Raw genomic sequence first — 11,817 nt, forward strand, 5'->3', positions numbered from 1 at the left:
ATATTCTTAATGTCATCCTTTTTTAAAAAAAAAAAAAAAAATCTAAATTATTCTCATTTTTTTGTTTTCACTTTTCATCCTCATCCTCCCCCTAATCCCCTACTACTTTATAGCTTTTCTATTTGGTCCTCATTTTCTAACTTTATTGCTACTACTACCAAACCAAAATGGTTTAAATATGGATGTGGTCCAAACCTGTTTGTCCTTTTACCATTTTAGTCCCCTTGGTTATTTAAAATTTTGATGTCAGTCCCTATACTTTTGTTTACTTTCAAGTTGGTCCTTTTTTTTCAACTTTTAAAGCTACCTGACCAAAATAGAAAGTAAACAGGAATCTAAAATTAAGTACCAAAATGAAAATATCACAAAGCCCAACCAATATTCAAACCTAAATTAAATTCATTGCTTTATCTTTGCTTTTCAAAAGGTGTTGAAGTACAATTTACATCAAACACTCCCATTGGCAGCAACAGTATCTTCCTCCATTCTCTTCTGCAGGAGAAAGCTTCCAAAGCTACATCTTTGCATCTCATTGCAGATTTGACATTACATGACCTAACCAGGAAGGAGAAGGATACAAAAAGGACCAAAAAAATAAAAAAAACAAAAAAATCGACTTCGAAGAAATTAATCAAAGTAGACCGATTCCAAGCTACATGTCATCTTTGGTAAAACGGTCCTAACACCGTCTTTGTCGCTTTGTCTCCATGGTCGAGGTCGACACAAATTCATATCTTACATAGATATGAATCCATATAACCACATGTTACAAATAGATGGTTGTTAATAGCTTTGTCACCAAACCCTTCTAGGATTGGAAAACAATCAGATTTGGTTGGCAAGGGAGGTGATGGCTTTTCTTCTTTTCAATTCTCCCAAGTCAAAAAACTCTATATGATGCAGAAGAAAAGGAATTACTGCATTTTTCTTCCTAATTAAACAAATTCATCAACAAGAACGTCAGAACAGGATCGTTTGCTCAATCGCAAGCAGTCGGAACAAATGATATGAAGATCAGATAGATAAACACGACTTGTAATGAAGTATCCCTTTTCATAAAAATAATGAACAGATAATGATACTGATATTGTTTGATGGTAAATAGAGAGTAAAGAACAAAAGAATTTGAGGAGTTCACATTAAAAAGAACGTAGACAGTTTAGAGGACTCTGAATAACCCAAAAGAACAGTTGACTAGACCCAATAGAAAAACTCCCTAATAACTTACAGAGATCTAGATCATCTTGCAAGAATACTTCATTATGACATAATAGTAATAATAATAACAATGTGTACTATAAACAACATAAATTCTGCTCTCCTACTTGGTTAATAATAAATAGTTATCTGCCTACTTCTCACTGGAACTGTAATTCCTGTAAGAATAATACCTGTTGTAAATCAAAACTTCTGAAGAAGCTTTCAGTTGGGCTCTTCTCACTACATACGGACAAACCTATGTATGCACTATGTTACTGTAGTTGTTGTGCTACCCAACTGTCGATAGAGGATGTAACGAAGTGGAGTCCCGGGAAAATGCGGCTATCAACTGCTCCTTCGTCAACTGCTCAGATACGGGAGACTTGATGACAAATGTGTGCAAAACTTTATCATTTGCTTCAGAGAGTTTTGAATCAACAACATTGATCTGAGCATCTTTCATTGCCTTGATAACTCTTGACGCAGGGTGTGAGTCTAATGGGCAGCTAACCTTCACAATGACTTCATCATGAGCAGCCTCGACGTCAATGTCGACGTCAAGGAATTGATCTTTATTTTCAATTTCTGGGTTCCCCTCTGAAGGGGTTGCCTCACTTGAGGTGAGGCTGGATTTCTCACGTTCAAATTCCATGGCCTTCACTTTTTCTTGAAGCTCGTTAATGTAAGCAATGGCATCTCCCAACAGTGAAGCTTTGTCCATTTTGGAGATATTGGGCACAACAGCTCGTAGAGCATAGAACCGCTGGTTCAACTTTTCACGCCGCTGCCTCTCTGCCTCAACATGATTTAGTGGTTCCTCCCTGCCATTTGCAGGCTTTCTGCCTCGTTTGCGAGGTCGTCTTTCATCAGTGCCAGGCCCCTCTTCTTTGCATTGAGGCTCTACATCTGAATGCTCCGAATCTGCTCCTACACGGTTAATCACAGAAGGCCTTGAAGTTGCTACAGAGAAATCAATTTTCATTTGGGCCAGCTTTTGTGATTGATATGGGTTGAGACAAAATTCGTCTCTGACTCCATTGACTAGCTGCTCGTGATTATTATTTACCGGCAGAGTTGGAGAGCCATAAATTTCTGCAGGATTCCCCTGCTTGAGACCATGAACATGTGCCAAACTCGGACTGCAAATGCCATTTCGAGGGCTTTGAAACTGAATTCTACCTCCATTGGCACATGCTTCCCATGACCTCTCATCCATCTTCCTAATCGCCAGTTTCTCTCTAAAATGAGATCGACCCATGTTCCCCGAGTTCAAAGTCTGCCCAAAAACCTTAGGAATCCCCCCTCCTCCTTCTCCTCTTTCTGCAATTCCCAAACCCGAAAATGGGGTGTTTTCATCTTTTCTTTCAGCCATCATCAATGTCGCTGCTGACGACCTAACTCTGTCGAGTGAAAGTTGGGATGAAAACAGTGAACTGATCAGCTGCACTAACTCTAAGCTCTCATTCACGGATCTCACAGAACCCAATTCAACTACTCCAACATCAGTCGGCACCAAAACAATCGTCCGAATTCCCGCAGATTTTGCCAGATATGATCTCACACAATACTCAGATGGCGAATTGAGCACATCCGAAAGCCAGATATGTTTCCCGGACGCCAAACACTTCCCAGGGCCCCCATCTCCACGAGGGAATGAGAAATACATTGAAGCAAGAAAAAACATCTCAGTATCAGTAACTCTGTCTAATCCAAGAGCATAATTATCCTCATCAGAGCCTCCAAAGAGTGTGTGAAGCTTCTGCAGTGCTCTTTTCTTCATCCTCTGTTGGCTCTCATCTTCAAGCCGGAGACTAAGAATCTGTGTAGAATCTGTTTCGTCTCCATCCCTAGGATCTCTACACGATCCATCTCCCCATCCCAAAACCCATTCACCAGATTTAGAATGAGAAAGTTGCCAGAAAATTGCGTAGTTCCAGCTGAAATTGGAAGCATTGGGTCTCTCAACCAGATCCGATAGCTTGTTCTGCAAATTCTCATCATTCCTCACCGCCATAAACAGATTCTCATTCGAAACAGAGCAAGTCATCAAGTAATTAAAAGCCCGCGTTCCCAAAACAGCAGCAACCACAGTCTTATCCTCATCCTTCCCACCAACACTCCGCAACCCATCTTCAATCTTCATCTCTAAACCCTCCAAAACCAAAACACAATCTCAATCTCACACACACGCTTCAAAATTACAAAACCCCAGATCAAAATCCAAGTCCAAGAACTCAAGAATTCCTCAAACCATTATCAAATACCCCCAACAGAATTAATCCTGTACCAACAACACCATCGCCAAAACATTATCTAGATCTCAGAATTAGCAAAAACGAACAAAACCCCAGATAACAAGAAAGAGAACCCAGTACAAAGAACAAAACCAATCACCCAAAAACCCAGGAAACAGGAAACGTAGAGATAGAGATAGAGAACCGACCGGTACTGGGCATGCGAAATGTGCTGAAAAGAAGATGGTGAGATAAGGGAAGAGAGAAAGAAACTTGGAAGGCTATAAACATTCCCAGGAAAGCGACAGCCTGAATCGAGGAGAAAAGATTTTTTTTCTTGGAAAACAAACAAGCAGTTATTTCACGCGACAAAATAAACGAAAGAAAGAAAGAAAAAAAAGAAAAGAAAAAATAAATAAAGCAATACCCTCTTTTCTTTCTCTGTTTTCCAGAACGGTGAAGTGAAAAAGAATACGAAGATGGAAAACGAAAACGAAAACGAGAAAGGCGAGACAAATGGGAAATGGATTTTCTTTTCTTCCTCCTGTCTTGCTGCCGCTCCTCCTTATTCTACACGAGCAATCCCTTTAACCATGGTTAACTATTATCAATATACGATGAGTCAAATATTAACCATGGTTCCACCCGGATTGGATATATTTGGTTGGGAGTTTGAGAAGTAGTCGGCAATTATGTTGTGGGCGTTTGTTTCCACAGCGGCACCTGAGATTTCTATTCATCGCAGAGGAATTGAATCAATTTTACATATTCCTTTTTTTATTACTATTATCTTCAAATAATAATAATTGTTTTTTTATATATTTATAATATAAAATTCTCAATTCTTCTTCTTATCGTTATCGTCTGTTTGTTTGTTTTCTCAGAAACTAGAATTTTCTGTTTCCTTTCTTTCGTATAATAATTAATAAGATATTAGAATTAAAAAAATGTTATTTATTTATTTAGCAGATAAAAATCGTCTCGTGAGCCTCATGCTTAATGGTCGCTTGCAATTACTCGCAAACCATGCACAACATGTGACCTTTTGAATTTCTTTTAACCCTAGTTTTTCTATTTACGGTTTTGCCCCTACTATCAATTTAAATTTAATTTCCTAATTTTTTTTAAAAAAAAATGTGAACAATATGTACTTTTACTTTCTTACGACTCTGGGTAACCGAAAATATACTCTTTAAATAAATTTAAAAAACAAAACAAAATCTACTAATTTTCAGTTTTATTAGAGAGTTGGACCACGTGTGAAAGTGGAAAGATCCGAATATCTAAATTTTTAAATTATTTTCATTTATAGATTTGTATTTTTTGTAAATCATATTTTTATATTAAAATTTAAATTAGAAATCAATTATATTCCTTAAATGTTGGGTTGTATCAATTTAAATTATAAATTAATAATTGTATCAAATTCATAAGTGGATCAATAATGTATAACTGTATAACTTATTCTATTTAAAATTAACTCAAAATTACCCAAATGAAATTATTCTCTTAGTAGAAATATTATAACGAATTATTTTTTTTAAGTAAGTATATAAAAGTATAAGTAAATAAAAATTTAAAAAATCACTCAAATTAATGAAAATTTGATAATATCCATTTTATTTTAGCATTTTACAATAATATATGTTAATCTATGCAATAAACGAAATCTTATATATGTGTGAAGTTTAGACTAAAGATTTAAATAGACACACTAGTAAAAATTTAGAATTTTAATTGATATAAATATTTTGATTGTAAATCGATACAATCAATATTTTTTTTCTCTCAATTTTATTGTGATTTTTAAATCAATAAAGGCTTATTATGACTTCCATCATAAGTTTTTATGAGTTCCACCTCAATATAAAGTTGTAGATTCGTTAAATTAACAAATGTGTTCAAAGTCCTTTTTTTCCTTTTCTTTTCTTTTTTTTTTTTTCCTTTTTTTTTTAAAGTTGATCAAAGTCCATTTAAAATATTAAAAATATGATTTTTAATTTTCATAAACTATATAAGTAATTAGTTAAATAAAGTTAGTTTGAAGTTGTAAAACCAATCTTAATATTTGATATATGGGTCTATTTCTTCTAGGTTGTGAACTTATTATTCTCATGGACAATATAAATCAAAGTTTTTATGAATTTCAAGGGTTAAAGTTTGAAAAATCTTATAGTTTAATAACTTTAAAATAAAATTTAAAAAATTATGTCTTAACTCTTTTAAATTAGAGCCTTAAGTAACAATTTTTTTTTTGTACACAACATTCAAAAGTGATTTTATTTGTTACAAATATATCCATCTTTTTAACTTGACTATGTGGGTAGAATATTTTTTTTACCGTTCACTTTTTTTTTTTTTTGGAATAATATTTACTTTCACTTTAATGTCGTCATTGTTAGGTAATTTATATCTCCAGTATTTTTTAAGATAGTTTTTAATACATATTATTATAATGTACTTTTTATTTATTAATATTAAAAAACAGTTAAAACCATTTAAAATCTCTCAATACACTATATCAACCATGAGTTATTTTATTAATATTTCCAAAAATGCTAATTTGAAATTTTAATTTTATTTATAATTTATTTTTCAAAGCTATACGCTTCCTTTTACACTCATCATAAACTTACCACGAAACATTACTCTAAGTCAACTCAAACGTATAATTGAAAATAAAATAAAAATTATTAAAAAAAAAAAAGTTAAAATTGCTTAGAGTATTAATATGATATTAAATTTATCTTCATTCCTTAGTTTAAACTTTTGGATCAATCCATAATTTAACATGATATCGAAGTATTAGATTTAGTTTTTGAACTCCTACAATTTATCCATCAACTTAATTTAAAAAAAAAAAATATTCAACGACTTTCTCTACCGACAGTGAGAAAGTACTTGTACGATGTTTTAAATAATAATGTTCTACTATGTAACATTTCGAAAAAGAAAAAAAAAAGTTTTAAAGGGAAATTTTTAAATTGTTTTTTCGAGGTGAGTATAATTCAAATGACATACAAATTATATTATCGACTTCAAAATAGAAATTTTATTATGACTTCAATAAATTATAAATTAGATGCTTTTTCAAAATATGCTTTCTTAACGCGTCGTAATATATGAAACTAATTTGTTAAATAATTTATAAAGGCGTAATTTATTACTAGTTTGAAATGAGAAGGTTGGACAGCAAAAAGGGTTTGACCAATACCATGATGGGACCCAAGATGAAGAAGATTAAGGAAGGTGAGAGAATAAATAACATTTGTTTTAAAAAATTACAACTTTTAGGATTATTTTCAAATATAGAAAAATGAACCAAAATATTTATAATTAATAGTAAAATATCACAATCTATTTGTGATAGACCGCGATAGATAGCAATAGTAGTCTCTCGTAGTCTATCACAGATAAACTGTGATATTTTGTTATTAGTAAATATTTTTTAGCAATTTTATTATTTAAAATAATTTCCTTAACTTTTAAGTAGGTGCATGTTTAATCCACCAACTTTTAAAATTATAAATCTATTTCTCTGTTTGATAGTCATTTGATTTTTTTTTTTTTATTTCTAGTTTTTAAAAATTAAGTTTACAAACACCTCTTCTATCCTCAATCTACTTTCTACCAATTGTTTCAAAAAACTAACCATTTTTTTTTTAATTAAAAAAACAATAATAATACTTTTCAAAAGTTTTTTTTTTTTTTTAATATTTGACTAAAACTTCAACTATTTTACTTAAGAAATATAAAATCCATGATAAGAAATTGAGATAAAATAAACTTAATTTTAAAACTTAAAAAAAAAAATGATCAGCAAACAAGACCTAAAACTTTGGTTTTTTAAATTTTCATGGAAAATTCGCTAAAGTTAAATTTTAAATTTAGATTAAAAAAGTAATAATTATTTTAAAAATAAAAAAAATCAAAATTTGCAAAATAAACTTATAATTAAGGAAATGAAAGGAGAGGATTAAGGTTTGATAAACCCTACAGCGAGAGCGACAGATTGAAAGTGAGAAAGAAAGAGAATGGGAGTGTGAGTCTAAGAAACAGAGGGGGGAAAAAAAGGTATAAATTTGGTGGGTTTGAGGTTTTAATAAAGCTTAAGGAAGATACGTGTCTGAAAAAGCATGAGCTGAATGGTGAAGAAAGTGGTCACATATGTTTTTAAATGACCCATCTAACTTGCCTCTCCCCTTTTAATGGAGTAGAATCTAAGCTAAACCCCTCGAAAGCGATTCCTCACCAAATTTCTCTCTCTCTCTAATTACAATACAAAAATATTCAACCTCCGACCTCAAAGGAATGAATGTCAATTACTCTTAAATTTATAATCTCGTTGTAATCTCGTTTCTTAGAAAATCTTTGGAGCGAGAAGTCCGAAAGTAGTGAGTTGTGAATTTCACTCGAATTTGTGGGTCCCACAATTTTTTTTTTTAAAAAAAAAACACCAATTTCATGTTTTATTAGCTACTTACACTGTGAGTTCCAAATATTCACTATTCCACATAATTCACAACTCCATTCTTTATCGTAAAACATTCTTTTAGTCTTCAAGTTACACAACACATGTTTTTATATGTAAAAACTTTATTCTTGTTTTATTTATAGAATTATAGAATTTGTATTATTAATATAACGTTCCTCAATTTCACATAGAACGTTTATTAAAGCACCACTATCTTTATGTAGTTTTATGTCTTGAGGTGTTTGATAAATGGATATGAGTTATTGAGTTGAGTGGGTATTTATTACTCATGTTTGTTAAGCCCATAAAGAAAACCTATGGATTATTAAAACCTCTTTTTTACCCACTCAAAACTCTCTTTTTTTATCCCTCAAAACTAGGACCATTTATATTAATATGGTTGTTTTCAAAACTTATTAAGTAAATAAGGTTGTTTTGGAACTTATTAGAGAAATATTGTTGTTTTGCTAGAAGTCGAGGGTTGAGGATTCGATTAATGTAGAGGTCGAACGTTGAGAACTCGACAAACAAATAAAAACTTGGAAACAATATGTATATTAGGGTTGTCGAAGGTTGAAGTTTCAACATACATAGGTCGAACATTAATCGAACGTTGAGAACTCGAAAAACAAAGAAAAACTTGGAAACAATATGTATAAAGGGTTGTCGAAGGTTGAAGTTTCGACATACATAAGTCGAAACTTCAACCCTCAACAAGTGAAATCTCGCTAATTTTGTGATGAGGATCTCACTCTACAAGGGAATCTCGCTATAAATGTGAGCTGAATCTTGCTGGTAAGGTGAGCATCACTAGGAAGACAGTTTGTTAAAGAAATGCTTGATCTCACTTATGAGAATCTTGCTCATGAGAAGGATCTCGCTCATAAGGAGTATCTCGCTCATGAGGTCTCACTCACGAGGAGGATCTCGTTCATCCTAAGCTTTTTTTCATTTCCAATTTGGTAGCTAATTTAATAGAGTTTTTGTGTTATATTACATAAATATTTTTTTTCCCAGTTCATAGCTTACTTTTTAGTTTTACAAAAATTTGATATGATGATTTGGTTCATTGTTTTTATATTTCTATTTACTTGACTTTACTATTTCTATTTACTTGACTTTACTATTTGTATTTACTTGACGTTACTACCAACGTGCTACTACTTACTTTCAACTAACATTCAAATTAATTTGGTTAAATTAATTTCACTCTTTAATAAATGCACCCAACTCTCTCCAACAACCATTTCTTTCTCCCTCTTCTATTTATAGATGAGTTCCCACTCATACTTTTTATATTTCCACTATCTTTCTCCACTATGGGTGTTAAACCTTAAAAAAGTATGCTTTTGTTGGTTACTGTTTAGTTCAATTTTTTTTTTCTTTGTTTGTTACTGTCATTCCTAATTAGTTTGAGGAGGTTTGCTATTTTGAGGTTCAAAGTATCTCCTTTTTTTAGGACTTATTTTTTTATTTTTTTTCATGAAAATATGTTATTTGTTAATTATTGGTCACATTTCTTTGGGAATATTAGTTCACAAATTGTTTTATTAATGGTTGGCGACATTATATTTTTTAATCTGATACTTCTCAAATTTTTGATGAATTGTGGGTGAAATAGTATTGTTATGTAATTTTTTTTATCTAATAATATGTTCATTTCAATTTTTTTTCAACTTCAATAAGAACATATTCTATACATTTTGGTGTGTTATTATCAAACTAGTTTCAAGATTAATTTTAGTATGTCTTACCATCATGTCGAAAAGAATGATAACTTTTGCATACATCATGACATGTAATTTTTGTGTTTGTATTATGACACAGATATTATAAGTATCGAAAAGAACATATATTTTGTGATTTTTTTTTTTGAAAACGGCCACATGTTTGGTCGGTTCATATTATTTTTGTGATTTTATGAAAAATGTTACTGTACTACATCACATTCTCACCATCATAATCAAATGAAAGGTAATTATCCTATGTATAATTTCAATTCCAAATATACTATCCATATTATATAAAAATAAACTGTATGAAATGTGAAATAATAAAGTTAAGTTAGCAAGATTCAATAATACAATATACCAATTAGTAATTGAGACAATTACCTACAATATATATAAAACATTCAATATATATACATACAATATATAATATACCAATTAATTGAGCAGCAATATGAGATATATTTTGTTGGTATGTTTTACCGATTGAAGAGAATTAGAATTATTACAGTTTTTTAAAAAAGATATATGAAAAATAGTCTGTTATGTTCTACAAATTGAGAAAAAATTGAGATTGTCCAGTTTATGTCATAAATGATTTGAGAAAATACGTGTATATTTGAAAATTAATCAACAATAGCAAAGCATAAAACTAAAAAATAAAAGAATGAAATAAAAAATAAACGGAAAAAAATAGAACTAATCTCATTCACAAAAAACTGCATCAGATCCCCAACTCAACTCAACTCGATTCTACACAACAAACGCAGACAATAATTATCAACCCAACTCAACTTTGCAAACAAACACGGACAATTTAACTCCCTAGATAATTTAACTCTCCAGATAATAATTACCAACTCAACTCTCTACTTTTATCACACACCAAATACACCTTAAGTATTTTTGTAGCTATTGAAATTGTGGCTAGGATTTCAAGATATGGGAGTATTAATGTTGAGTGTCATACGACCCTTCATTGCATTCATCTATATCTATATAGTTGGTCAAACTTGACATAAATTGAACTCGTTAAAACGTATTTTTGCCAGTATTTTAGAGGTTTTTGTTAAACTACAAAAATAATTAAATAAGAAAAATACAAGCTATGTCATTTTTAATTTGTTTTTCTATTCGTTTTATTTGTTTGGTATTTGTAATAGATAGTAAAATAAAGGGAAAAATCTAAAAAAAAATAACACCTTTTTAAAATATTTGCAAAAGTGTTGACTAGTCAACTTTTGAATTTTTATAATTTTCAATTTTACCCTCATTTGTCTTGTTGCACACTTTTCTTTACTTTACCTTTTTTTTCTTTCTCCCATTTTTTCTTCCCCTTTTTTTTTTTTAAATTTTCTATCCTTTCTCCATGTTTTTCTTCACGCTTTTTTTTTAAAAAAAAAAAGAAAATTCTTTCCTTTATCCGGTTTTTGCTTCTCCCTTTTTTTCATAAGAATTATGAGACTGGATTTCATTCCCAAGACTTGAAAGTACCCCATTCATAAGTGACTTAACACCAACAAACCAATCACTAAGTTTGATTATTATAACGAAACATTAAATACAAATAGAAAATGAAAATGGATTTGAAATAAACTACTTTTTTAGTCCACAAATTTGCACCATTTATAACAAGTTTATTTATCAAAAAACGAGAAATGCGAATGATATAAGACAAGCCAATGGTTTTTTTTCTTTTTATAGGACTTTAAAAGTATGATGACTATCGGAAATAAACTTGAAAAAAAGACATAGATGACTCAAAATGAATACCATAGACTGAAATATTAATGTATTTATGTACCGTAATATTTGTTTACAATATCAAACGAAGAAGAAGGGTTTGGTTTGGTTGTTTGTTGTTTTGACAAAAGTGCCTTTGAGAGGTATCGAAAAGAAAAGGGAATGTACGAATGTCTAAAAAAAACCAAGGAAAGGGACAATAAGGTGGTCAATATGATGGAACAAACATTCATAAAACGAAAGCAAACATAATCAATAAGCACTCTAATTACACTTAGTTTGAGTTTAAAAGCATGCATTAAACTAATTTACAATAAAGAGGGTTTCATATAACTATACCACTACAAGAATTTCGAGCTTTAATATTGGTTTGAAACCGACATTAAAGGGCTTTAATGTCGGTTGACAACCGACATTAAAGATAGTGTTCTTAAAA

At 30.8% G+C, this 11,817-nt stretch overlaps 1 protein-coding gene across 3 annotated transcripts; it reads right to left on the reverse strand.

The window, feature by feature from the left end:
* Positions 1-379: 379 nt before the first annotated feature.
* On the reverse strand, positions 380-4,186 carry LOC120075252 (transcription factor MTB1-like). 3 transcript variants are annotated; one of them, XR_016523710.1, is made up of 3 exons: positions 3,644-3,973; positions 1,392-3,481; positions 380-890 (listed from the first exon to the last, which is right to left on the reverse strand). XR_016523710.1 is itself a non-coding variant. In XM_039028478.2 (2 exons), exon 2 carries the CDS (start codon positions 3,341-3,343, stop codon positions 1,490-1,492), a length of 1,854 nt encoding a protein of 617 aa, XP_038884406.1. In that variant the 5' UTR covers positions 3,344-3,481; positions 3,644-4,186; the 3' UTR covers positions 1,110-1,489. The 3 variants fall into 3 exon arrangements, 1 of the variants encoding a protein (XP_038884406.1); XR_016523709.1 differs by having other exon boundaries at positions 380-931; XM_039028478.2 differs by lacking the exon at positions 380-890 and having other exon boundaries at positions 1,110-3,481; positions 3,644-4,186.
* Between the last annotated feature and the right edge of the window lie 7,631 nt (positions 4,187-11,817).

Source organism: Benincasa hispida, chromosome 1 (assembly GCF_027475165.1).
Source record: "Benincasa hispida cultivar pf3 chromosome 1, pf3_genome.v1.1, whole genome shotgun sequence".
In the NCBI taxonomy this organism is placed as follows: domain Eukaryota; kingdom Viridiplantae; phylum Streptophyta; class Magnoliopsida; order Cucurbitales; family Cucurbitaceae; genus Benincasa; species Benincasa hispida.